Raw genomic sequence first — 25,994 nt, forward strand, 5'->3', positions numbered from 1 at the left:
AGGGGGAGCAGCAGAGAGAGAGGGAGAAGCAGACTCCCTGCCGAGCAGGGGGCCCAGCGCGGGACTCGATCCCAGGACCCCCAGGATCATGGCGTGAGCCAAAGGCAGACGCTTAACCGACTGAGCCTCCCAGGCACCCCTGGAAGTGCGATTTTATTGGGGTGGCCTGTGCGGGCCTCTCTGAGGACAGACTGTGGGAGGAGCCCTCTGATTGGGGTGAGGGAGCCGGGCTTGTGTTCCTGGCAGCGGCACTACCAAGAAGAAAGGCCCTGAGGGAGAATTAAACGAGATGATACCGACAGGGGCCCGATAGGGTTAGGGCAGAGAATGCGGTTAAAGCTCCCACAGCATCTGGCATGGTCACCGTCCCTGTCCCTGTCCCTGTCAGCCCTCAGAGATGAAATAAAGGTACCAGCCACGGACTTCTGACTTCTCTTCCCGGATCCCATTCCCGGGAACCCCAGGGAGAAGGCACAGCCCCCAGCCAGCCCTGTGGGTGCAGCACACGCCTGCCCATGCCACCCCACCCGCCGGAAGGCTCCCAGAATCTGCTACTGAGGGCCGTTTCCAGGATCGCAGCTGCTTTTCCCTCGGTCCCCTAACCAGCACCCAGGACGGGACTCCGCCTGCACTGCAGACTCTTAGTTGGCGCCTGACCTTGGGGCGGGAGGGGGCCTCGGCTCACCGTCCTCTTCCCCCACCCCTCAGATTAAGAGTGGCCCGACTCCTGTCTGGAACAGAAAAAACAGAAGTGGCCTTAAGGATTTGGGCTCAGATGGACTCCCCAGTCCTTCCCTGTTCTGCACAGACCTTTGTGGCTCTCGAGGCCAGGCTCCGCCTCGAGGAAGCAGGCCTCTGCTCTGTCTTCTTTCTCTCTGGCTTTCTCCCCCAGCAACGACAACATCGGCCCCCCCCGGCCCCCCAAATCGTCTCCCTCCGTCTCCCCATCTCCTTCCCACACTGTGCGGCTTCCTCCAGCCGAGTCTCACCACAGCTCGCCACACTTCTAATCCCACATTCCCGGACAGAGGCACGCGTTCAGGCTCGAAATCTGAATTACGGAAGGGATTTCTTTTTCATAAAGAAGTGCAACTTTATTATTTTCAAGTCCGTAGGTAGTACCGCAAACTAGTGCCCTCTAAAAGGTCTCCCGGAAAAGGTCCTGCAAATGCGTCTCACCGACACAGGAGAACCGATGGTGATTAGCCCATGCACGCGCTGTCTCTACGTAGATACTCCTAAAGTGCTTCAGAAGTGTTTAGAAGGACTAAATATGCCAGCCCTAGCCATGTGGTTTAATGCTTCTAATTTGCTAAACAAATACCGTTTTTTTTTTTGATTGTGCAAAGATAAGCTTTGTCCATAGTCAACACATATCTCAAATTAATCGGCCCGAAGGAACATGGTTTCTTATTTAGTTTTCTGAGCCCAAAGCAACGACTCACTCATTTCAAAGTCCTTCTGATAAAGGACCAGGGGAGGGAGGTGAGAGCCGGCGGGAGGCCCTCCCGGGCGGTCTCCTTCCTTTCTGTCTTAGGTCTGCCGGCTTCCCCCTGTGGCACTCTTGCTGGGCCTACCTGGGGGTCTCTTTCCCAGTGCCTTCTGGGCCAGGCTTAGGGAAGGGGCAGGGCTGCCTGCAGAGCAAAGCTGCTAGGCGGGGAGCAGGCAAGGGAAGGCTGAGGGTCTCCCGCGGGAACCTGAAACCAACTCCCTGTCTTGTGGGAACTGATCACTAACACGAAGGGCCTTTGTCTGCCTGGGAGGAGCAGCCCTCCTCATGTTCGGGCTCTCGCTGCCCAGAGGGTCTGACCACGCCCCTGACCTAAGCTGATTCTGGACGTCCCTGGGCAGCAGGAAGGTTCCGGAAACTTTCTCCACCCTAGTTCCAGCTGACGGCCAGGCAGCTCCTGGAATGACTCAGGTTCATCCGGAGGGACCCAAAGGGGAAGGGGTGGTGGGGGCAGGGAACAGACTGACCGCTGCCCTCTGGGAACAAGACGGGGCTTCGGAGGACTTAGCATTCTGGAGGGCGGGGTGTCACCAGGCGCAAGGGACTGAGTGTACCGGAGCCTCTGTGACACCTGGGCCTCATGGCCCAGACGCCACAAAGCAGGGTCGGTGGGGATTGCAAGCTGCAGGGGCGGGGGACCCAGGGGAGCTCCCGGATTGCTCTGGCCTGCTCTGCGGACATTCGAGTTTGGCCTACTGGCAGGAATTTCTGAAAGGCAGGACCCAGGGCTGGAGACCACACATCTTGTCCTGTCCTTGGATCGCTCCTCCCCAGCTCCCGTGGCTGTGTCAGTCCTCAGCCTCCCCCCCCCACTCCCCCCACCCCCCCCTTGCCTCCAGACATTCCCATTCAGGCTTGCCTGGGGATGCCGCCTTCTGCACAGCTTCCCTTTCTGGCACTCACCAGGAGGAGCTGTGTCTGATCTCGAGGGGGAGCAGGCGCAGAGCCGGGCAGGGAGCAGAGGAGAGGTGGCGTGACAGTGGGCTAAGGCCGGAGAGAACAGGGTACGCGGGGGATCTCTGAGATTGTCCCTTCCTCCTGGTGGAGACAGGTCCCTGCCTTTGGGTGTTGATCTGTTCTAGTGGGAGGTGGGTGTGCAGGGGCAGACAGTGGGTGGTGGGTGCTGGGGTGACCCTCAGGTCCTCGGAAAAAGTGGACAGGGTGCAGCCGGAACTGGGAAGGACCCCGGCATGTGGTGTCTCTCCGATGGTTCTCAGTTGGGTCTGCGGGGCAACGGCCGCGAGCTTATGCACCCACTCCTCCCCGCCGAGCCCGTCGAGTGGCCTCTCTGTCTCTCCCCCGACCCTCCCCCAACACCCCGTCTTCTCGTCTTCTCTGCATCACCATCCCCGCACCGCCTCCAGGCGCCCCCGGCCCGGAGCCTGGTCTTCCTCGGACAGCTCAGTAGTAGGTTTCCTTCTCCACCCAGCCTGTGGGAGAGATGGGACGGGGGCAAGGCATGAGCTCATGGGGGCAGAGGTCCGTGTCTGCGGGCTGGAGGGCAAATCAGGGTGAGAGGGAGGGGAGGAAGCCGGGGAGCTGGGGCCCCGGGTCAGGGGACGGGAGAGATGTGTTTAGCACAGGGCGGGCGTCGCAGAGTGGGCTCGAGGGGAGAGGCAGGGGCGAGGCGGTGACAGGACTGTCTCAAGGGGCAACCGCCCGTGGTGGTTGTGCCGAGACGTGTATGGGGTTGATGGCTCATGATTTTTCAGAATCAGGAATAGGATTTTATGTGAGAGCCCGTAAGTTTTAGTTATTGGACCAGTTACAAAACACAGCCACGCAATAAAGGGCGGACGGAACCAAACAATATGCACGGGGCCGTATTTGGCTCGCCGGCCATCCGTTTTCAACTTCCAGTAAGGGGTCAACAGGGCTTGTTGGGAAAAAACAAAAGCAAACTTGGTCATTGCCCAGGAATCGGGAAGCCTGGGTTCTAGAAGCCGCTCTGCTCCTCCTTGCTTTGTGACCTGGCCAATAAATTCACCTCTGCACCTCTCCGTGTCTGTAAGATGTGGAGGGGCACGAGGTGACCTGGGCCCATCTAATTCTGTGTCCTGTGATCCGGGTGGGAGGAGGGGCCTGAGCACCCCGGTGTGTTGGGGTCCCAGGTTGGTGGGAAAGAGGCAGGGTCAGGGCTCTGAGGACCTGGGGCCCCCGGATTGGGGGGGGCATGGGAAGGAGGAGCAAGGAGCCGCATGCGGAAGGGTTGGGTGCAGAGCCCGGGGGGCGGGGGCAGCAGTCGGGAGCACTAGCAGGGTGCTGGGGGACGGGGGCACTTACCCCCAGGGTACCGTCTCAGGATGAGCTTCCGGACCTCATCATAGATGAAGATGAGGAGGCTGTAGGGGAAGGCGCAGAACCACCAGGTGACCCTGCACCAAACAGAAACAGGGAGTGTGTCGGGGGTGCCGCAGGGTGGGGACAGAGAACAGGGTCTGAAGACCAGAAGCGGGAGCCTAGCGGGGTCTGGGAAGGGCCACACTCACTTGAGCGGGTACATGCGGAGCGCCACGCCCATGCCCGGGCAGTAGGACAGGAAGGCCGCCAGCGCCGTCTCCTCCAGCAGCCCGAAAATCAGGATCTTGTTCCTGGAAAGGCAAAAGAAAAGAGGGTAGGTGCTGGGGAAAGCGGGGGGCAGAGGGGGGGACATCCAGGGAGGCTCCTGGTGGCGAAGGTGCCCGGGGGCGGTCTTCACACCGTCCGCCCTTCTGCTGCTACACGTAACCAGAGTAGATTTCCTTCACTTTCTCTGCTGACTGATCGCACCTCCTATAACACACATACTCGTCTAGTAAATGAATGCTTCTAATGTGTTGGCTGACGTGCCCTGGGCTGGAGATGCTGTGGTCAGCACACACTTCCTTCCCGGGTCGTGGGGCCGCCCTCCCGCGGCGCACGGACTTGCTATGCCTCCAGGCCTGTGGTCTGTGTTCAGCCCGTGTCATCTGCCCAGCAAGGGGCTCGGAGAGCCTGTGTGTATCCCACACGTTCCCAGGGTCTCCCCGGCCCTGGTCGTTGTTGGTTGTCGATACTCAATAGAAGAGAACGTTTGTCAAGCGCTTAGCAGAGAGGAAGCTGTCCACTCCCTGGAAATTAAAAGCTGGATGTGCATCCACGACCTCAGACCTGACAAGCAGGACAGAACAAGGGTCTGAAAGCAGCTTCTGGAGTCAGACAGGCAGAATCTAGCCGCAGCTCTGCCCCTTGCTAGCTTTGGGCTGCAAGCCGTGTCTCTGCCTCTCTGAGCCCCGTGGTTTTCCCTGTGAGCGGGAGAGGTTACCGGTATACCCTGGGCTTGCTGGGAACAGGATAGGAGGTAAAGCGTGGAACGTTCTGGAAAGTGCAGAGTGCTCGGTTGAGTTACCATTTGACCCGTGTACAACCTTGCACGCTGCATGCCTTAATAGTTCATGCTAATAGTTCCCCAACTCTCCACTTACTAAAGGACCCACCTGATTCTTTGATAAAGACCCCATTTTAATTGATTGTAGTCTTTTCAGCTATATTTGTTACTAAGTAATGAATATCATTTCTCCATTTAAAATTGGAAACATCCGGGGCGCCTGAGTGGCTCAGTGGGTTAAGCCACTGCCTTCGGCTCGGGTCATGATCTCAGGGTCCTGGGATCGAGTCCCGCATCGGGCTCTCTGCTCAGCGGGGAGCCTGCTTCCTCCTCTCTCTCTCTCTGCCTGCCTGTCTGTCTACTTGTGATTTCTCTCTGTCAAATAAATAAATAAAATCTTAAAAAAAAAAAATAAAATAAAATTGGAAACATCCGCATTCCCAACAGAGCCGCTAGCGTGCCGGCGCGTCCTTCACGCCAATGGTTCTGCCTCCGAGTGACACTTGAGTAACCCCTGCGGCCTTACTCGGTGGCTCGTTTCTATAAAGCGTAGGAGCCTTGCAGACAGTGGCCCTGAGGCCGCCTGGCCCAGGGCCCGAGGTGGGGCGCCGCTGGCCAGCGGCTGTTGGCGTCCTCAGGACCCCTTTCGTCTTCCACTGGTTTCACAGAGACCTGGAGTTAGCACTAACCGCCGTCCGCACGCGCCGCGGTCACCGAGCCATCGCCAAGCACCGACAGGGGCCAGACCCTGACAGGCAAGCCACCCTGCGCCGTGTCCAGGAGCTGGGGTGCTAGAAGCAGACCTGGGTGAACCCTAACAGCTGGGTGACCCCAGGGACCTCATGTAACCTCTTTGGGGTCTCTGGTCCCGAAAAGGAAAGCAGTTCTCGCCCCATTGAGCTGCGTGCGGGTCACAGCACGGTGACTGAGGTAACGCACACTCTGAGGCGGCACCGCGCCCGCCCCGGAGCAACTCCCAACCTCACGGGGAGGATCACACAGGGCCGCGGCCGGGGCCCGAGCTACGAGCTGGAGCACAGAGCACTTGTGCTGCGGGCCTTAGGGCCGGGCAGGGGGTGCTGCCGGAGTGTGAGATGGAGGACGGGGAAGAGGGGAGAGGGGAGACGTGCGGAAAGACGGAAGGAAGGAAGAGGGAGGGAAACCTTCAAGCAGCCGATTAGGAGCAGAATTAAAACTCGTCGGAAAAGGTGATCCGACCCCTTCGCCTTCAGACACCTGTTTCAGACGGCTGGACAGGTGTGGTCGGACGCTCCCTCCTCCCCGGATGTGGGCGCAGGGCGAGGGGCCCATGGCGGGGGTTGAGGGACCTCAGGGTGCTCTCTGTGGGGGTGGGGGGCGGGGGCGCTCACTTCATGCCCTGTTGGAAGACGGAGTTGCGCCGGGTCTTGCAAATGATGAGGTCGGCCCACTGCACCACCACGATGCTGGCAAAGAAGGCCGTGTGGCACGTGAACTCCACCACCTTCCGCTGCTCGTAGGTCTGGGGGCGGACGGGGCCGTGTGAGAGGCGAAGGGAGGGGCGGGGGCAGCGTGCTGGGGGCGCTCGTCAAACCCTGGGCACGGGGCGCCTTAGCCCCCAGCCCCAGTTGGCCCCCCGGGCACTCCCACAGGCACGGACCCCCCCCCCGGAGGCCCCACGCACCCACTCCTGCCCATAGCTGTCCTCCAGGTCGTTCATGGACCGGTCGTCCCAGTCCAGACGGATTCCCAGCAGCCGCGACGGCAGGAAACCGTTCTCCGCCAGGATGACGAAGTAGGTGAAGAAGCCGCCCAGGGCTTGGATCATCCCTGTGGGGAGCGGGACGGAGGCCGGCCGCGGTCAGAGGGGGTGGCCGGGTGGGACCGGCACTCGACAGCGACGGCTGCTCGGTGGGGGGCTGACCCCTGGCCTGGGATTTCACCGGGGCTCATGCCTCTGTCCGCTGGACAGAGACCTCTCTCGGCCGCGCCCCAGCCCCGGCCCCAGGGCCCCGCCTCACCAATCTGTCCGTAGGCCATGCTGATGAGTCTCTCGTTCACCAGCTTGTCCGTCTGGGGGTTCCTCGGCTGTCGCTTCATGATGTCGCTCTCCGCAGCCTCGTAGGCCAAGGAGATGGCGGGGACCTGTGTGCGGGGCGTGTTGGGGGAGGAGGGCAGTGGAAAGGAGCCGACAGGTGCAGAGGACGGCCCGCGGGGAGGAATCTTCGGTGCAATCAGCACACGTTACTAAGACCCTATTATGGCCCCGGACTCGCTCAGGCTTCTGTTCCCTCAACTGTCCCAGCCTGGCCGGTTCCCCCAGCTGCCCGCCTCCACCCCCCCTGTGCTGCTCCGACCCCTGGCCTCACCATGTCGGTGCCCAGGTCGATGCAGAGGATGGTCACAGTGCCCAGCGGCAGGGGGATGTTGGCGATGATGAAGAGCAGGAAGGGCGTGATCTCGGGGATGTTGCTGGTCAGGGTGTAGGCGATGGACTTCTTCAGGTTGTCGAAGATCAGGCGGCCTGGGGGAGATTTGGTGGTATCAGGGAGATGGGAGGTTCCTCTCCCCAGCCCAAACCCCTGGAGCATGCTGCCCGTGCTCCCCAGAGAGGTAGACCCTGTGTTCGAGGGAAGCCAAAGCCAGTGGCAGGTGCCCGGGATCCTGAGTTGGCTCTGTGTTGGGGTAAAGGCCCAGGAAGCTGTCCCAGATGCCACCCCGGCCTGCGGGGCGCCTCACCCTCCTCCACGCCCGTGACGATGGAAGCAAAGTTGTCGTCCAGCAGGATCATGTCGGCGGCCTGCTTGGACACGTCAGAGCCCGAGATGCCCATGGCGATGCCGATGTCAGCCTTCTTCAGCGCGGGGGAGTCATTCACGCCGTCCCCGGTCACCGCCACGATGGCCCCCTGCACGAGGACGCAGCCGGATCGGAGGAGGAAGCCCTTGCAGCCCGGGCCAACCCGCCCGGCCCGCTCCGGCCCGGCCCCGCACCCCCGTCCCGCTCACCTGCCGCTGGCAGCCCTCCACGATGATGAGCTTCTGCTGCGGGGACGTGCGCGCGAACACGATCTCCGTGTGGTTCTTGAGGACCTCGTCCAGCTGCTCCGACGTCATGTCCTTCAGGTCTGAGCCGTGCACCACGCACGCCTTGGCTTCTCTGGACGGTGGGGGTGGAGGCGGGTGACTCCTTGCCGCCCCTGTCCCCCCGCCGCCGAGCCGCACGGTCCCAGGGCTGTGGCCCCCCTCACCCTGTCCCCGTGGCCTGTGTGTCCCATCTCTCTCTTTGAGGAAGGACAGCCTCACCCAGCACAGTCGGTGCTAGGCCACGTGCTGCTTTTCTTACTGACGCTTTACCCCGGAGCCACCGCAAGGGGCGATGGGTCCCTAAATCTGTAGTTGGGAGACTGGCGGCTCAGGACAGTTATGTGTCACCTGTGTTGCACAGTGAGTGGGGGGCACAGCATGGACACCCTCAGGACTGAGGAGCCGGCCGCTGAGGTGTCGCGGGGAAGGCCTGCAAGGTCACAGAGGGGCTCTCCGAAGGCCCCTCCCCCCGGGTCCCTCGAGCATCCTGTGGGACGGGTTGATCAGGGACAGGGAGCCCCATGGAGGCCGCACCTGGGGTTGACCTGGCTGACGGGAATGTTGAGCCGGGCCGCGATGTCCTCCACAGTCTCGTTGCCTTCTGATATGATGCCCACACCTTTGGCGATGGCCTTGGCTGTGATGGGGTGGTCCCCGGTCACCATGATCACCTGGCAGCCAGGAGAAAAGAGAAAAGTGGTGTTAACACCCCCTCCCCATCCTTTCCTTTCCCAAAGTCAGAGAAAGCCAGACCCCCCGACCGTGGGACTGATGGATCCCAGCCAAGGTGGTGGAACTGTGTGTGTGTGTGTGTATGTGTGTATGCGTGTGTGTGTGTGAGGGAGAGAGACTCTGTGTGAGTGTGTGAGACTGTGTGTGTGTGTGTGTGTGTGAGAGAGAGAGAGTGTGTGTATGAGACTCTGTGTGTGCACGTGAGAGTGTGTGAGTGTGAGAGAGTGTGTGTGTGTCTGAGTGGGTGACACGCTGTACGCAGGGGATCAGGGACACTTTGCTTCCGTGGAGGAAGCCTCCGTGACGAGGAACAAATGGACGAGGGGCTCTTGGAAGAGGCCCCTCAGAGACTGGGTTTCATGGGCTACGAGGCTGTCGCAGCCGGAAGGAGCCGTCACTGACCAGCGAGGGACGAAGGCTTAGAAAGGGCCCGTGACCCTCTCAAGGTTATTGGAGCCGGGAGCAGGACACATTTTCTTAGTGTCCACTCTGCTTGCTGGGGCCATCCAGCTGGTCAGAGTAGGGACGAAGGGGACACGGCCCCCGCCTCCAGCCCCCGGCCTTCCACCACCTGTTTAGCTGCCTCGGACACGCCTTCTCCATGTGGGAAGGAGGCGGTTCTTGCAGCGCAGACGGAGGCTGGTGGGGAGGGCAGTCGGCGCCTGGGAGGTGGTTCAAGGGTGTCTGTCGGGGCGCCTGGGTGGCTCCGTGGGTTAAGCCTCTGCCTTCGGCTCAGGTCATGATCCCAGGGTCCTGGGATCGAGCCCGGCATCAGGCTCTCTGCTCAGCGGGGAGCCTGCTTCCCCCTTCTCTCTGCCTGCCTCTCTGCCTGCTTGTGACCTCTGTCTGTCAAATAAATAAATAAAATCTTAAAGAAAAAAAAAGCCTGTCTGTCACGAGCGCAGGTTGATCGGAGGAAGAAGCCTCGCACAGGTACCAAGGAGAAAGTCCTTCAAGGCCACCGCCACCCCCCACGGAACCTGCCCCCCCAAGGCCATAAGGGCCCCCTTGAAGACAGAAGCATCTTTGCGACCCTCATCCTGCTCGACCCCTCAGTACTTGGCACTGCCCACCAGCCCCTCCTCGAAGCCGGCCAGCTTGGTCCGCGTGGACGCTGACTCTCCCGGTTCCCTTCCCCGCTTCTTCCTGCTCTTTCCTGCCTCCTCCGAGCAGCCGCCGGCTGAGAGGGGGCGGCTGTGGGGTGTGACGGCGGACCTAAGCTTGAGCACCGGCCCTCCCGGGCTGTGGCACCTCGGACCAGTCTTCTCACCGAGTCTCGGTCCCAAGAGGGGACGAGCCCCACCTTCCAAGGCTGTCGTGAGGAGTGAATGGCACCGAGGTGGGCACCGAGGTGGACACTCGGCAGACGTGAGCTGTGACTTCCCCCTCCCCCTCCTGCCCCGCGCCTCTCTCTCGACTTGCCCGGAGACTGGTGGCCCCGCTTTCAACCGGGCCCCCTCCCTGATCCGGGTTCACTAGTGGGTCTGGAACTGCACTCGTGTGTGAGGGGCCTCGCGCTCTCTGCTCCTGGACTTCGGTCCTGGGCTCTAAGCTGGTGCTCTCGCTGGGATGTCTCTCCTTGGGTGTCCATGGAGGCTTCCAGCCGAAGGTCAGAGCTGAGCTCGCCGTCCGCTCCCCCCACGCTGCCAGGCCTGCCCTGCCCCCAGCTCGGCACTGCCCTCGCGGGCGTTCCAGCCCTTTGTCCTGCATCTCCCTCGCTGACCGTGTCCAGCTCGGTCACCGTGTTCCCAAAGTGTTTCTTAGATGTGACTCCTCGCCTCCATCCTTTGCCACCGCCCCGGCTCGTGTCCTCGCCTGGACAGCGCCACAGACCCTCTCCTGCCTCCTCGCCTCCAGCCCTCCTCGGGATCCAGGCCCTCCTCCTCCCAGGTGGCCTCCTGAGAGCTGGCTCTGTCCCCAAGTCAGGCATTTGGGCAAAGCCCTTCCAGCTGGCCCTGGCCCGAAGTCCCAGTGCCCATCCCCAGTGCTCCGGAGCCTCCCGCCCCCACGCACCTGCACCCCTCCCCCGCTGTGTCACCCCGCCAGGACACGCACTGTCCCCTCCCCCGCTGTGTCACCCCGCCAGGACACGCACTGTCCCTGACCTTGACAGCCCTCCTCTCCCTGCCTTAGAAAGCGCTGCCGGCCTTCGAGGCCCAGATCGAATATCACGTGCTCTGTAAAACGTGTCCAGTTCTCTGAGGCAGACTTAGCTGCTCCTGCTCGGAGTCCCCTGGAGGAACGGTCCCCACACACCCCGGGATAGTTTTGATCGTGGCAAGAGGCCGCCGGATGGGCCGGAGCACGGTTTTCCGGATGGCTGACCATGCTTCACATGCCTGATCCGCCCCTGACGGGCAGGTTTATTTTGGGAAAGCGACTTACCCACTCTGAGGCTCAGCTGGTTTTATTTTTAAGTGGGGGTGATGACGCCTACCTCAGCGACAGAGTGGCTGGGTCAGAGACATCCCTTACACACACATGTCTACACACAAGCGCTTCGGTGTGTGAGGAAATGGCAAGCTGCCTTGGTTCAAATCCCGGCCCGACCGCTTACGAGCCTGTCACGTTGTGCCTCAGTTTCCCTCTTCTGTGAAAAGGGAAGATGCCGGAGCTTCCTCGCCGGGCCGTTGCGCAGATTACATGAACTCCTGCGGCCTGGGTGCCGAGCACAGCGCCTGACTCCTGCGACTGGCTGCTCCTGGGATGAGAGCCTCTGGCCGGGAGCAGGGGCTCACGACCCTAGCTAGCAGGTTGCTCCGTGATTAAGTGTGGAGACGGTTGTTTCCCCGAGCGCCCGTGAACCCCAGAGGACAGGCACCACGCGTCCTTCATCTTAGCAGCCCCTGGCCCTCAGCGGACGGGCAGCTCCAGCTGATGCTGGGAGAAGAGGAGCTGGCCACTGCCCTGTGCCTGGCCACGGGATGGCCACGGCCACGGCCATGGGGATGGGGTGGAGCGTGCCTTGAAGCGGGAAAAGAGGCTCCAAGATGGACAGGGTTTATGTCTGTTTGTTGAACTCGGGCACCTTGAACAGTGCCTGGGCCACAGGCGGCAAACGGTTAGTTGCTGCGTGAAGGACAAATGTGCCGCCGAGGCAGGAGCGGCCACCGAGGAGCAATGACAGGTGGACACAAGGACCTAGGAGAGGTGTGCTTGGGGGATGAGGACCGGAGCCTGCCGGGGGGCGAGCGGGTTCCGACGAGAGCCTGCTCCTTGCACCGCCAGTGGTAGAGAGAGCGGACGCGATTCGGGAAGGCAGGACCAACAGATCTCCAAGACCGGAGCGCCAGGTCGGCCCGAGAGCAGAATGGGACGAGTCGGGGAGAGGATGTGCCTGGTCGCTGACGGGAAGGGACCCGGACAAGCGCTCCAGGCGGGGCCGACCTTTCCTTGCAGAGGGAGGTGGCCACGAGGGGTCTGGCACCTGCAAGGCAGGAGCCCCTGCCGTCCTTTGACCGTTAGCACCGGGGAAGGGAGAGTGGGAGGGGGCAGGCCAGGCCTGTACCTTGATGCCCGCACTGCGGCACTTGCCCACGGCGTCCGGCACGGCAGCCCGGGGAGGGTCGATCATGGACATGAGCCCCACGAAGCAGAGCTTCTCCGTGGGGAAGTTCAGCTCGTCCGTGTCAAACTTGAAGCCCCGCGGAAACTTCCCAGAGGGCAGATTCAGCTGACAAAACCCTGACACGGGCAGGAGGGAAGAGTGAGCCCAGCACAGGGCGGGGTGGGGGTGGGGCTGCGCCGGTGCCCCCAGCGCCCCCGCCCCGGGGCAGCCCCGCTCCGGCCTCTCACCCAGCACGCGCTCGCCCAGCCCGCCCAGCTCCATGTAGGCGTTCTGAAAGGCGTCCTGCATCTCCTTGTCCAGAGGGATCTCCTTGCCCTGCACCAGGATGGTGGAGCAGCGGTCCAGGATGCGCTCCGGGGCCCCCTTCATCACCAGCACGTGGCTCTGGGGGCTGTCCTCTCGCTCGTGGATGGACAGCTGGAGAGAAAACAAGCGGTCACGGAGGGGGCCTGCCTGGGAGACCTCCCCGACGCACAGCCCCGTCCGTCAGCTCTCGTCGCCGGAGGGAGAGCCCGTGCGTGTAAAGGGCATTGTGGGTCACAAATATTGACCACCGGTGCCAGGGGCTGGGGGGCTCTCTCGCCGGCGCCCCACAGTCATGCTGGCCTCAACGCGCTTACACACGACCCGGCTGAGAATGCTTTCTTGGTTTAGCAGACGCCTGCCGCCCGGGGGCATCCTAAGGACATTTCAGAGCCGTGGTTCACCCCCACAGCTGGAAGGGACGGGAGGCTGAGGCAGAGTAGGGAAGGCAACCGGGTGTATCGAGGGATGGAGGTTGGGAAGTTGGGGGGGGTCCTTGCAACCAGACATGTAGTTACCCCCGTTTTCCTGGGGGACGAGGCAGGGGGAGGGGCATGGCCCTCAGATGCCCCCCCTCCTAGGTTTTGAGCGCCCCCTCACGTTGGCCCCTTCCCCCGCCCTTGTCCCCGCGTGGCTGCCAGACCTGGTACTTGTTGGTGGAATTGAAAGGGATCTCCGCCACCTTGGGGTTTCTGTCCCGCATCTTCCGCACGGAGCCGCAGGACAGCTCGATGCACTTGAGCAGGGCTGACTCGGAGGCGTCGCCCGCCGTGTCCCGCTAACAGAGGAGAACTCAGAGTCACACGGGCGGGGGGGCAGTGGGAGACCCGGGGGAAGGGGGCACCGGAGCCCCCGAGGCTGCCAGGGCGTGCCGGAGCGGGTGCTGGGTCCCGGCAAGGCGGGCAAGCCACGGATACGCCGCTGACCCCCACCTTAGACACAGAGATGTTCTCCTGCCCGGCCTTGAAGACGGCACGGTTGCAGAGGCCGGCGATCCGAGACAGTGCCGTCCATGTGGGGGATCGTTTGTCGAAAGTGGCCCCTGGGAGGCAGTAGGGGAGAAGCAGGAGCGGGGCTCCCCGTTAGAGCCCCTGTCCACCCCCACCCCCACCACCTTGCCGGGGCCCCCTTGGAGAGCCTCAGTCACCGGACTGATCTTCCGTGGTGTCCGCTTCGTGGATCTGGTTGTCGAACCACATGTGGGCGACGGTCATGCGGTTCTGGGTGAGGGTGCCCGTCTTGTCGGAGCAGATGGTGGACGTGGAGCCCAGCGTCTCCACGGCCTCCAGGTTCTTCACCAGGCAGTTCTTGCGCGCCATGCGCTTGGCTGTCAGGGTCAGACACACCTGGGAGAGGGAGGAGGGTTCGAGTCGCTAAGCCTGGAGCCGGAAGTGCCCGTGACCTCACCCCGGACCAGGGCGCGACCCCGCCCTCCTCGATCCTGGTCAGCAAGCACCGAGTGGGACCTGTGTGTGGGCAGTGACTGCGCTCGACGTCAGACATGCTGAGTGAGATCGTGGTGTGCATTCAGGTGAAAAGTCCAACAGGGAATTGAAGATACACGACCAGAGCTGCAGAGCGGGAGGCGGAGAGCTGGGCCAGGGGTGTGCGAGAACGGGCACGAGACTGGGGGGGAGGGGAGACAGGCTCACTCCAGGGGGGCGGGGGGGGCAGGGGCCCGGGGCCGGGAGGGGGGGCCGGGGGGGGGGGGGGGGGGGAGACGGGCGGGCGCGGGGGGGGGGGGGAGAGCAGAGCTCCAGGCCTGTGAGTCGGGGCTGGGGAGAGGAGGAGGAGGTCCTTCGGGGGACGGAGGAGCAGAGGAGACAGAATAGGGGCATGTCACCGTGACCGACGGAGAGAATTCTAGGAGGGCGGACAGCCGTATCCGTTTCTCAGCGGAGGCAAGGAAAGGTTTGAGAGAAAAGGTCACTGGGTTTGCCAGTTAGTCATCAGTGACCTTCGAGGGAGGCTTTTGCAGCCAGGGTGGCCGGGACGAGCTGCAGACGGCGGTGGACCGTGCTTCGGACTGTGTGTCGGGGAAGGGGCCGGGACGAGCTCCGGCAGAGCAGCCGCGGGCCAAAGCGCAGCTCAGACTCTGAGCCGGGTACGGAAACTCTGACAGGTGACTTTAGGGGCAGGGAGCAAGTTGCTGAGCTACAGTAAGCCTCGACTGCCTTTGAGGAACGGGTAGCAAGACCTCCCGCGGCGGCCCCTCGCCTGACCCACTCACGGTAACAGTGGCCAGCAGCCCCTCGGGCACATTGGCCACGATGATGCCGATGAGGAAGATGACGGCCTCCAGCCAGCTGTAGCCCAGGATGAGGGAGAGCACGAAGAAAGAGACCCCCAGGAACACGGCCACCCCCGTGATCAGCTGGATGAAGTGCTCGATCTCCATGGCGATGGGCGTCCGCCCCACCTCCAGGCCCGAAGCCAGGGTGGCTATGCGGCCCATCACCGTCCGGTCCCCTGTGGCGATCACGATGCCCCTGGCCGTGCCTGCAACACAGGGGGGCCCTACTGCTTGGAAAAGGAAAACCACGGCAGAGTAAATGGACCTCCAACGGGGGTCCTGCGGGTCACCCCCCCGCCCCCCACCGAGGCCGGACCTCCCCCAGGCACAGACCTCCAGGCCCGGACTCAGGCCACCACAACTCATTCCCCTGACACTTGGGCCTGACAAGAGATGTTGCAAATACACTCGGAATTCAGACCAGGGAGATGCCCGCCATGAAACACCAGCACCGAGTAGCTCCGTGCAATCAGTGTCCTGCTTGTGAGGACCCCGAAGGGTGTCAGGTCATGGATTTTCTGCGTGGGCTTAAGATGTTCTTTCCCAGCCTTGGGCCCTGAGACCCCGCAGAAGAAGCCAGGCAGTTGCTGAGCCCTTATGTAGACACTTGGGCCCGGGGGCCCAGGCGGGGACAGTGAGGGATGAGGCAGGGAGCGTGGATGTAGGAGCCGGCCAAACCAGGGTTTGCACCCTTGTTCGGACACCCCCCGCCCCCACGGGATTGCCTTCCTCAGGAAACCAGAGAGGGCTGGGATACGCCTGGCCCGCCCCTGGCGCACAGTATGCACTCAGCAGTGTCGGTTCTGCTCATTTCTTCTCCTTTCCCCAAAGCCAGACTCCAAGAAAGCGTGCGAGTATTTCACGGGGTGTTTTTACCAATGGTGGGAAATGTTGGGCCAATTTCAGAATCTCAGTACATTAACAGTTTAAGATACATAACGTGTGGTGATTTTCACTGTAACTGCAACTTGCTAAGGGAAGGGAACACCTGGTGAGGGGCGCCTTGGGGGCTCAGTTGGTTGAGTGTCCGACTCTCATGATCTTGGGGTCGTGGGATCGAGCCCCGTGTCAGGCTCCACGCTCAGCACGGAGTCTGCTTGGGATTCTCTCTCTCCCCCTGCCTCTCCCCCCAACATGCTCTCTCTCTAAAATGTTAAATAAATCTTTTTAAAAAGGCTCATAAAATCTTTACAAAAATGCTCAGAAAGACATAACACGCCGAGAAGAAATGAGAATAGGGAAAGGAAAGGCGTGGAGGTGGGGCACGTGGCCTCCTCCGGCCCCAGTCCCAGGCCCGAGGTTTAGCCAGAACTCTCTCCCCACCAGCTCTCGCTGTCGGCCCCTCTCAAGGAAGCCCGGCCACAGAAGGCATGGATTTCGGGTGGGCCTGGTCTCCTGTCCTTATGTGGTGGCAACCTGGGGAGCTCCTGCTGGCCCGTGTTCACCTGGCCTGAGCCTCCCCAGCCTGGTCACTGGTCAAAGTGAGGCCAGAGAAGCAGCTAGACCCAGCGTCAGGAGAAACGGAAGGAATCAGTCAAACCAAAGACTTCTGGGAGTCAAGAGGCGTGTGTGTGTTGTGTATTGTATGTGTTTGTGTCTGTGTGCCTATGTGTTGTGAGTTTTGCGTATCGTGTGTGTGTACTGCATGTGAATAGTGTGCGTGTGTGTGTACGTGTGCGTGCGTGGAGGTCTTAGCCCAGCATCTGAAGGCTTTGGGATCTGCTCAGTCTTGGCGTAGACAGAACACAGATCTTCCTGGGGGGAGGTACCTTCCACGGAGTCGGGCCACCCCAGCCAATAATATTCAGGCCCCCCAGGCCCTCGGTCCCCTGCCCCGGCCTTGGGCAGGACATAGGACAAGTAAGCACAGCCACTGTCCCCCATGCTGCCTGGGGATTCGGGAGTTCGACTCTTCCTTCCGCCGGGGCAGGGCAGGGGCTCCCTGGTGGCCGGCCGCTCACCTTCCACGCAGTTGGTGGAGAAGAAGCAGATGTTGCGGGTCTCCAAGGGGTTCTCATGGGTGAACTCGGGGGAGCGGGTCTGGGGCTCGGACTCGCCTGTTAGGGATGAGTTATCCACCTGGGGAGGAAGCAGGTGTGCGGTCATCGACGGGAAGGCATAGGGGTGTCCACACAGTTGTCCCCTGGCCACACTCCGCCTCCATGACACGAGGGACAGAATGACACTCGTGCTCATCACGTATTTATAGCATTACTCAGCCATTGTCCCTGCTCTGGCTTGGTGTCCTGGCTGTCCCTGACCTCTTACGGGACCTTGGGCTAGTGACCTAACCAGCAAAATCACCGTTCACTCATCTGTAAAGTGGGGAAGGTCAGGGGCACGTCTGCATTATACAACCCTGGCGCGGGGGTGGGGCGAGGTCTCTAACACGAGAGTCTGAGAAAGTAGGGCTGTCTGGGGGGCGCACGGCGCTGTCTGTGGCCACCTAGGACAGCAGAGCACGGTGTCACTGTTCCTGCAGAGTGACGCGAGACAGCTCTGGGAGGCATAGGGAGCGTCTGACACAGTAATAACCACTACACGATCACCGGAAAGTGGACATCAAATATGTACCCAGGGCACAGGGCACGCCCAGCACGCAGACACGAGGACACAATCCACAAACAGTCTGTGGGAGATGGAGTTGGGCTGGGCCGTGTGGGGGGCAGGCGGGGACACTGGACTGGGGCCTCCCAGGCGTGCAGGCTCTAACTGGACCTGTCCCAGCTCCGTGGAGCCGGCCAGCTGCCCCGGCACGGCCGCCTCACCTTGCAGCCGTGAGAAGAGATGATCCGGAGGTCCGCGGGCACGCGGTCCCCGCCCTTCACCTCCACCAGGTCCCCCACCACGACCTCCTCTGCGTTGATCTGCATCTTCTCTCCTTCCCGCACCACCAGGGCTTGCTGGGGGTGGGAGGGGGACGGGCACCTCAGGAACGGCTCGTCCCTCTGCCTGGCTTCCCACCTCTCCCGACCCTTCAGGAGGACGCCTGCGCCCCCAGGCCATACACCTGGGCCGTGCGTGGAGAATGGGAGGCTGGTTTCTGCCCACGCCTCCATCTCAGAGCACAAGGAACTCAGGAGGGGGAGCTGGACTCCCCCAGAAACCTTGTGCCCCAGCCCAGCGCCCTGCCCGCTGGGTACCTGTGGCACCATGTTCTTGAAGGAATCCATGATCTTGGAGCTCTTGGCTTCCTGATAGTAGGAGAAGCAGCCGGTGACGATGACCACAGCTGCCAGCACCACGCCCAGATAGAGCTGGTAAAGAGGGAAGGGTGAGGCCACGGCCCTTCTCCCCGCCCTGGAGGGGCACAGCCTCTCAGACAGGGTGTTGGGTGACTTCGTCTGCAACTGGGAGCGACAATGGCAGAGGAGAGCCCTTCCCCCCAACCTCCCCTTCAGTCTCCCGGGCAAGGGAAGAGGCAGGAGAAATCGCAGGGACTTCCCAGGACTCGGGCTTCTCCAGGGGGCGAAGCCCCACAGATCCAGACAAGCTCAGTTAGGGGTGCGGGAACAGGGGGGCTCCGTCTCATTCGGGATTGCCTGCATGTGCGTGTGTGCGCACGTGTGTGCGGAGGTGCTTAGCGACACACGGAGGAGCCTCATTCCTTCACAGCCTGAACAGCAGCGAGGCCCGTGGGACTGTGAGGTGCGGCTCTGGGCCCCCTGCCCCCAGCTGTCCTGCGATCTGGGCGGGAGGGCGCGTGCCGGGCAGGTGCAGGGGGGAGGCGCGGCCGCTCACATTGTCGTTGGATGGTTCGTCCTCCATGGCGGCCTGGATGCCGTAGGCCAGGAAGCAGAGGATGGCCCCGATCCACAGCAAGATGGAGAAGCCCCCGAAGAGCTGGCGGCAGAACTTGACCCACTCGGGGGTTGTCGGGGGCGGGGTGAGGGCGTTGGGTCCATCCCGGGCCAGAATGTCCTGGGCCCGCTGGTTGGTGAGGCCCTGAGAGAGGCGGGGAGAGGAGTGTGAGTGCGTGTCCGGAGCCATGCGCTCCTCCCGGCGTCCCCCGGCTCCCTGGCCTGGGAACAGCGTCCATTCGAAGACAGAAACGCCACCTGGCAGGAGAGGGTGGGGGGGCCATCGGGAGAGGCCACAGCGAGGAGGGGGTATTTGCCTCGGGTGTGGGAGGCCTCGTGGCCCCGCCTGCCGCCGTCGTCCGGGGGTGGACACACCTGTGGGTCAGGGCCTCAGTGTCACCTCCAGTGTCACCTGGGCAGGAAGATGGGCCCCTTTCCGGCGAGCATTCAAGAAGAGACCCAGACGGGGGACCACCTGTTCTCAGAGCTCTGGTGAGTCCGCCCCCTTCCCCGGGGAGCCGGCCGGGGTGCAGCGCAGAGGTTCCTCCCGGGGCCCAGCCTGGCTGTGGTGCTACACCGCGCGCATGGGAACGCTGGCCCATGTTCTCTTCTAGACTGTGAGCTCCTCGAGGGCGGAGGCCACTTCAGTACCTTTCTCTCCATCCACTCACTTATTTAAGAAATGTGCATCGAATGCCCGTTACATTCTGGGCCGTTGTCAGCTCTGGGGACCCGGAGGAGGACAAACCCATGAAGTCCCTGCCTCGTGGAGCTTATGACCCAGCGGCGTGACGCATGATAAGTAGCTGTCACTGCCAGATCGTTAAGGAAAACAGGACGCGGTCAAGGAGCGGGGAGCAGAGAATTTTCAAAGGGGAGTCAGGGAGGGCCTGCAGGAGGAGGTGTGCGCCCACCCTGGTTTTGCCTGATGCTGTATTTATTTATTTGACGGGCGTGGTCACCTGACTGTGCCACTTCCTACTCATTTCTGTGATGGTGGGAAGCTCGACCCCCGCCCCAAGTCTCCCTGCTATGACGGACAGGGGCATGACCCCATGTCACAGGGGTCGTGAGGGTCAGGGAAGTGCTCATAAAGCACCCATCACACATAGTGGGGCGCACAGTAGGGCTGCCGTGACAGTGGGGGTTACCTCACTGTTTCGCAGGTGTCACTTCCCTGGGACGTGTGTCACCAGTGCTGCCTGTGCAGCTGGGTACGGGGCCCGGCTTCCAGGTACTCAGGAGAAGGCTGTTAACTAAGAACCGGGGATCTGGGTTCTAGGCCTGGCTCTGCCCCAGCTAGTCACGTGTCTGTGGGCCTCAGTTTCCTCGCGGGCGCAGGGGGCGTGATTATCCACCAGGCGCTGTGTGGCTCTCTCAGGTCTCGGGCGCCCCCGCGGCCCCCGACTCACCTTGGATAGGTCCACTTGGTATTTGCGGCCTAGCTCATCCAAGGACAGCTTGTGGTCGTCCTGCGAAGGGAAGTCGGGTCACTCTGGGGCAGCAGGCTGGGCGCTGCGTCTGGGATGTGTGTGAGGACAGAGGGGCCCGGGGCTGAGGCAAAGGGCACAGGTAGGGGGGCGGCGTAGCTTCTCCGAGGGCGCCGGGCTGCGGGGACCCCCGTGTTCCACGACCTGCCTGGCGGGCTGGGGCGCTCACCATGGCCACCTCCTTCTTCAGCTCGTCAAGCTCCTTCTCTTTCTGCTTCTTCTTGCCGCCCCCATTCTCCGCAGTGGTGGCTGCTGGCGAGTACTCGCGGCCGGCCTGCAGGGGTGGGGAGGGAGAGCCCCGAGAGTCAGGGAGACTATGTTCGCCCTGCACAGGCCAGGAGGCCAGGCACTGGGCTGGGGTTGGTGAATGCAAGGCCCATGATGGACCCGGGGGAGGAAAGGGTGGGGGGCGGGGGGGCCCCAGGCCCTCGGTTTGCAAACTGGTCGCACGGCCCTGGGCTCTGTGCTGGAGTTTCAGGGAAGGCCAAGGGCCTCGGGACACAGGACCCCACTCTTGGCTGTTTGCCTTTGGGCTTCTGCTAAGATTTTGTGTGTTGAGAAAACCCTGCAGCTAAGTTTTAAACAGAACAAAAACTTTAAAGACCCTCAGCCTACACTGTTTAGAATTCTGGAAGGCGGTGGCCAGGGTTGGGGGCATCCCAACACCTCGGCCACTTAGAGAGCAGTGGAGACAGCTGCGAATCTGGGAGAGGCAGAGTCTCTGGGGAGTTAAGGGTCAGGCCAGGGAAGGACGCCCTTCTCGTCAGCCAGCCGGCCTGCTCCTGGGCAAGGGGGCATTTGCACAACTTGAGGCCCCAAGGCACAGCTGGGTAAGAAGGGAACTGGGCCCCATTTGTCCAAAATAGAGGAAATCGGTACTAAAATGCAAGTATTCTCAGGTCCTGGCATGCCTGGGGCCTCTCGTGAGATCAGGTGGGCAGTTTCCCTGGAGCCTCGTGAGGCCCTGGGTTCCATTTCCTCTTCTCTGCCTATGGTCCCTCACCTCCGCCAGGCTGCCGGGGGCCACAGGGAACCTCTGGGAAACGGGGTGGGAAGTTTCTCTTTCCAGGGGGTGAGGGGTGGGGCTGGTTGGGGTACTGGTGGGGGAGGGGTTGGGCAGGGCCTGGGGGGTCACTCCCTGTCCACCCCCCGCACCCCTCAGGGCATCCTGTCATTGTCAGCAATGGGCCGGATCTCTGTCCCCAAGGCCACATGCGGCTTTCAGGAGCGAGCCTCTCTACACTGTGGTGTATCTCATTTCTTCGTCAAGACACGAAGTCCTCTTCGTAAGGACACCTGGGAGGCGCCTGGGGGGTGCAGTCCGTTAAGTGTCTGACTCTGGGTTTTGGCTCAGGTTGTGGTCTCAGGGTCTTGAGATCAAGCCCTACGTGGGGCTTGGTGCTCGGCACAGAGTCTACCTAAGACTATTTCCCTCTGCCGCTCCCCCAGCTAAAATCAACAAATAAATCTTAAAAAAAAAAAAAAAAGCCTGGACCCCTGGATGGCATCTGCAGCCAATTTATTTGTCCTTCTTTACAGGATCGTGTGCATTTTTTATAAAAGTAGACTTTTCTTTTCAAGACAGTTTGAGGCTCTCCGCAAAACTGAGCAGAAAGTACCGCGAGTTCTCATACCCCGCCCCCCCATGTCCCCCCCTTGTCCAACACCCCCCCCCCCCTCCAAGTGGTGACTTTGTGGCAGTCATGAACCTGTGCTAACACATCAGAGTCACCCCGAGTCCACAGTGGCCGTGAGGGCTCCCTCGTGGCGGCGTCCACTCTGAGGGTTTGGACAAATGCAAACCGAATTGGACCTACCACGGCTCCATCCAGAGTGGAGTCACCCCATAAACTCCTGTGCTCTGGGATGATGCATTTTTTCCCCATCAAAGAGTCAAGTGCGATCCCAGAATGTGGCAGTTGCCCTCACCCTATGAGGTCATGAGTCCAGCACCTGGAGAGGTCTGACCAGTGAGATCAGGAACAGGGTGCGGGGCTCGGTGAGACGTGGACCCCGTTGTCCCCTAGACCCGCAACCTTGCATTCCATAGGGTGCACCCACGGATCGCGGGGACCTGTGGCTTCCTGAAGCCTGGCCATCTTGGGGAGAGGGAAGCAGCCCAACAGAAGGAGAGGGGAAAGGCTCCTGGGGTTCTCCGTCTCTCTCTCCAGGAGCCCTAAGGAGGCCCCTTTTATCGGATGGATTGAAATGCTTTGGGTTCACCGAGTCTCTCCTTGGTGGAACAGAAACGCAGAGTGGACGAAAAGACGCAGAGGGACCATAAGCAAGAAATGAGGCCAGACAGGCTTCAAGGTGACCCTCCAGAGCTTCAGGGGCAGGAATGGGGCCTGGGCATACAGAGGGTGGGGGGGTAGGGCACGGAGGGGGGCAGCTGGGGCTGGGGCTGGGGCCGAGCCCAGGGAATTTCTGTACATTCCGACGTGCAATAAAGATTGTGAAAATCAGAACCAAATCGCCAGCCCACGCGCTTGGGGCAGGAGGCACGGCGGCCGACCTTGCCGCTCGCTACGGCATCCCTTGCCCGGCGCGCCCACCCTGCTCTCCCCAAGGCCGGCACAGAGCTTGGGACACGCCGCCCCTTCCCCCTCCTGTCCTGGCAAGGATCTCAGGCTCTGCAGCCAGGAGCCTGCGGAGATCTGGGGCCAGCGGGCTGCCCAGGCAGGAAAGAAAGAGAGGAAGCAAGGAGCCCCCCTCCCTGCCCCCCCCAACCACGAGTCCCCCTCTCCGGGTCTTGAATGCTGAAGGAGAACAGAGAGTTCTTTCTGAGAGAGCCAGAGGCTGGGACAGAGTCGGGGCAGCTGGAAAGGAGCCACGCTCCCCCCACCGCAGCCTCGTGGTGGCAGCTGGGGCGGGCTGGGCTCCCTCCCACCAGGGCCATCCCTTCCCCCAGCTCCCACACTGCCCTTCAGGGCCACAGGGCACAGGGTGACGGTTGGACCTCGCTTTGTAGTGCAGGCGTAGGGGCACGGATGGAGATGGAAAGAGCCCGAGCAGGGGGGCCGACCAAGCAGGGGGGCAAACCAAGCAGGGGGGCAGACCCGCTGCTTTCATTTTCCAGGGCTCTCCTGGCAGTTTGAACTCCAAGCTCCAGCCCTAAGACACCCCCCCCCCCCCATTTCCCACAGCCTCTCCATCCAGGCAGAACCAGATCCACTTCCCAACCTGCCATTGCTTGCACACAGTCCCTGGGGTGGGGGTCTGGGGGCTTCGGGGTTGCCGGTGGGAAGGAAGGACCGGGGGAAGCAGAGACCCAGGCAGCTGGGGTCCCAGGACAAAGTAAAGGCCAAATTGCTTCCCGAGCAGGACCTCGTGAGCTGCATCTCCCCTGTTCTCTGCACTCCCTGCCGCCAGGGGAAGAGGGCGGCCTGGCCTTCCTCCAAGTCCTGAGTCCCCGCACGGCAGAACCAGAGATGCCAGGGTCCTAAGAGACCCTATCTTCCCATGGGGGTGACTTCTTCCTTCGTGAAGCCCACGCACAGACCCTCACTCCTCCGCAGGGACATCACGCAGGATGTCGGGTCTCGCGCCTGCTTGAGGGCCTGCGCGGGCTCGCGGATCCGCCTGCCGAGTCCCACACACGTGCTCAGCCTGGAGTATCTGCATCAGCTCCGGCCAATGGAGAACACGTGTGTCACAGGCACATGTACACACACACACACAGACACAGACACAGACACACGCACACACCCCGGTTCTATTTATAGCTCCTACCGCAGCACAGGAACCCTGGTGTCCAAGCTCGGAGTTTCCCCAGCTGCTAAACTCAGTGCAATAACATGTCCCTGCCTGACCCCTTCCTGGGCCCAGAAACTCCCCCACAGCTCCAGACAGGCACCCTCTTTCCCCAGGCCCTCCGGTGCGCTCCCCAGACTCCTTCCCTCCGCAGGCACTCCACAAAAGGAAAGCAGCCCAGAGCAGGGTGTAAGGGACTGGGTGACTTTCCTCCATATGGAAAATTCATTTCCAAGAATCCAGAGCCCTGTCCCTGCCCTGCCCCCACCCCCACTCCACGGTTGTTAATCTTCCCCTTGGCAGTCCCAGGGCTGCAGAATGCCATGGGCAGGGGTGGGCTGAGAGGGTGCAGGCGGCTCTCACCAGCCGCTGGGGAAACGCTCACAGCCCAGGGCCGGGGAGGTTGGCGATACCACCAAGGCAGCAGGAGAGGCGCTGGGCTGGGGCCGGGGGGCACATCGCTCTTCTGCCCCACGACCCTCCCGGCTGCTGGCTCTCGGGCCCCGAGAGCTGGTGTCAGAACCGCTTGGTGACTTGGGAGCCATGCCCCCGGCCGCTCCAACCTCAAACTGGACCCCCTTCTTCTGGGGCTGGGACTGCCAGAGGAATGGCTCTTTTGGGGGAGTGGCAGAGGCAGGAGCATGAACAGGGCCAGGCTCCCCTCGCTTGGAGGTGCGGTGAGGGAGGGTCTGTCTGGGATGGGGGAGACACAGGGTTGGAGAGGCGGGGTAGGGTGGAGGGCGGCGGGGCTCATCCGGGGAGTGGGGAAGCGGAGCGCACGTGGGCACCTGCGCGCCGTGGACGCACGGGCGAGCACGCGTCTGGAGCCGGGAGCCTCTCCGTCCAAGTTCATGCTGCCCCAGAGCCTGGCGTCCCTCTGCTCCTCCCTTCAGTCCTTCCCCGCCCCATCCTGCTCTCCCCCAGCCTCCCTCACCCTCCAGAGAGCCCTCCTCCTCCCCACAGAGCAGCCCCTCTTTTTGGAGATACTCACCCCACGGCCCATCTTGGGGAGTGGCTGAGGGAACCTGGACTGGGCAGGTCACCGGGAGGATCCCCAGCCCACACCTCTGGTCTGGGATGGCCAGAGACCCCGGCAAACAGAGCCGGCAGCGAGCAACAGGGTAGCTTTAAATAGGTCCCGCTCCCCCTCTCCCCCGCCTTCCCCTCCTCGGGAAAGAAACGTTTGTTGAAACAGGATCCCTGAGGACTCCTCCTCTCCCGCCCCTTAAGCAACAGGCGGGTGGACCATGGACAGTCCATTTGTCCTGCTGTGTGCTCCCCCTCGTCCCCCCTCACTCACCCCTGGCCCACGGCAGCCACGACTCAGAGAGGCGAGCGGCAAAGCTGGGGCTGGAACTGTGCTCCTTGGGGATGGGCTGACGGGGGACAGTCCCCACAGCATCCCGGGATGCCAGAGGCTGTGTGGTCCCGGCCTTTCTCTGGTTTCCTGATGGGGAAACAGACCCCAAGAGACAAACAACTTGAGCGGATAAAACAGAACCAGAATTCAGGGCTCCTGACTTCCAACCTCCCAGAGAAAGAAGCAGAGACGTGGGGACACAGAAACCAGAGGAAGCAGTCAGCCTGGGACCCCAGGGCCACCCTTGCATAGGAGGCCGCCAGAGGGGCCCTGGTGAGAGCTAAGGGTGGCTCGAGAGACAGCACCAGGGCTGGCAGTGGAGGGGCAAGGGTGTCCCCAAGCCTCCAGGTGAAGCATGTCCTGAGAACAGGACTCTGGGACGGGCGGGGTGGGGGGCAGCGAGGCAGCTGGGGAGGGACAGGCCAGCCGGGGGACAGCCGAGAGCCAGGCCAGCGGACACCCACGCTCGTAGCTCTGGTCGTGTTCACCCCTTGCCACCGAGTGGTCACACCTCGCCCTTACTCTCTGTCGAGGAGCCCGAGGCTGGATCTGTGCCTGGGGTCGGCAGGTGCAGGGGAAGAAAACGCAGTTTCTCAGAGGTATATGGAGGTCAGCGTCGAATAAGGGCCAGGCCTGGGAACCAGAGAGGAGGTGCTTGCCTCCTTCCTCCCGTGGTGAGGGCCGGGCTAGCCGGCAGCCCCGTGTTAGACCGAAGAGATGCAGGTCTGGGGTTAGACTGGGGAGAGGCGTCTCTGCAGTGAAGCAGGGGAGAAG

The 25,994-nt window shown here is 62.1% G+C and overlaps 1 protein-coding gene across 1 annotated transcript; it reads right to left on the reverse strand.

Annotated features, from left to right (window-relative positions):
• Positions 1-1,081: 1,081 nt before the first annotated feature.
• On the reverse strand, positions 1,082-24,973 carry ATP1A2 (ATPase Na+/K+ transporting subunit alpha 2). Its single transcript, XM_059413531.1, has 23 exons — positions 24,852-24,973; positions 20,277-20,381; positions 20,030-20,089; positions 18,559-18,762; positions 17,961-18,074; positions 17,586-17,720; positions 16,779-16,896; positions 14,755-15,023; positions 13,672-13,870; positions 13,457-13,566; positions 13,168-13,302; positions 12,449-12,638; positions 12,162-12,337; positions 8,456-8,592; positions 7,844-7,994; positions 7,575-7,743; positions 7,205-7,359; positions 6,857-6,980; positions 6,520-6,665; positions 6,227-6,357; positions 4,000-4,101; positions 3,794-3,885; positions 1,082-2,940 (listed from the first exon to the last, which is right to left on the reverse strand). Exons 1-23 carry the CDS (start codon positions 24,861-24,863, stop codon positions 2,912-2,914), a joined length of 3,063 nt encoding a protein of 1,020 aa, XP_059269514.1. The 5' UTR covers positions 24,864-24,973; the 3' UTR covers positions 1,082-2,911.
• Between the last annotated feature and the right edge of the window lie 1,021 nt (positions 24,974-25,994).

Source organism: Mustela nigripes, chromosome 10 (assembly GCF_022355385.1).
Source record: "Mustela nigripes isolate SB6536 chromosome 10, MUSNIG.SB6536, whole genome shotgun sequence".
Classification (NCBI taxonomy): Eukaryota; Metazoa; Chordata; class Mammalia; order Carnivora; family Mustelidae; genus Mustela; species Mustela nigripes.

What these genes read in the sequence shown, in the direction of transcription:
- ATP1A2 (XM_059413531.1), bottom strand. An exon ending in GGCTGCTGGCCACTGTTACC is followed by an intron (nt 13,871 to 14,754) that starts GTGAGTGGGTCA and finishes TCCCTCTCCCAG; the next exon opens with GTGTGTCTGACCCTGACAGC. An exon ending in GCCGCAGTGCGGGCATCAAG is followed by an intron (nt 8,593 to 12,161) that starts GTACAGGCCTGG and finishes CCTGGCTGCCAG; the next exon opens with GTGATCATGGTGACCGGGGA.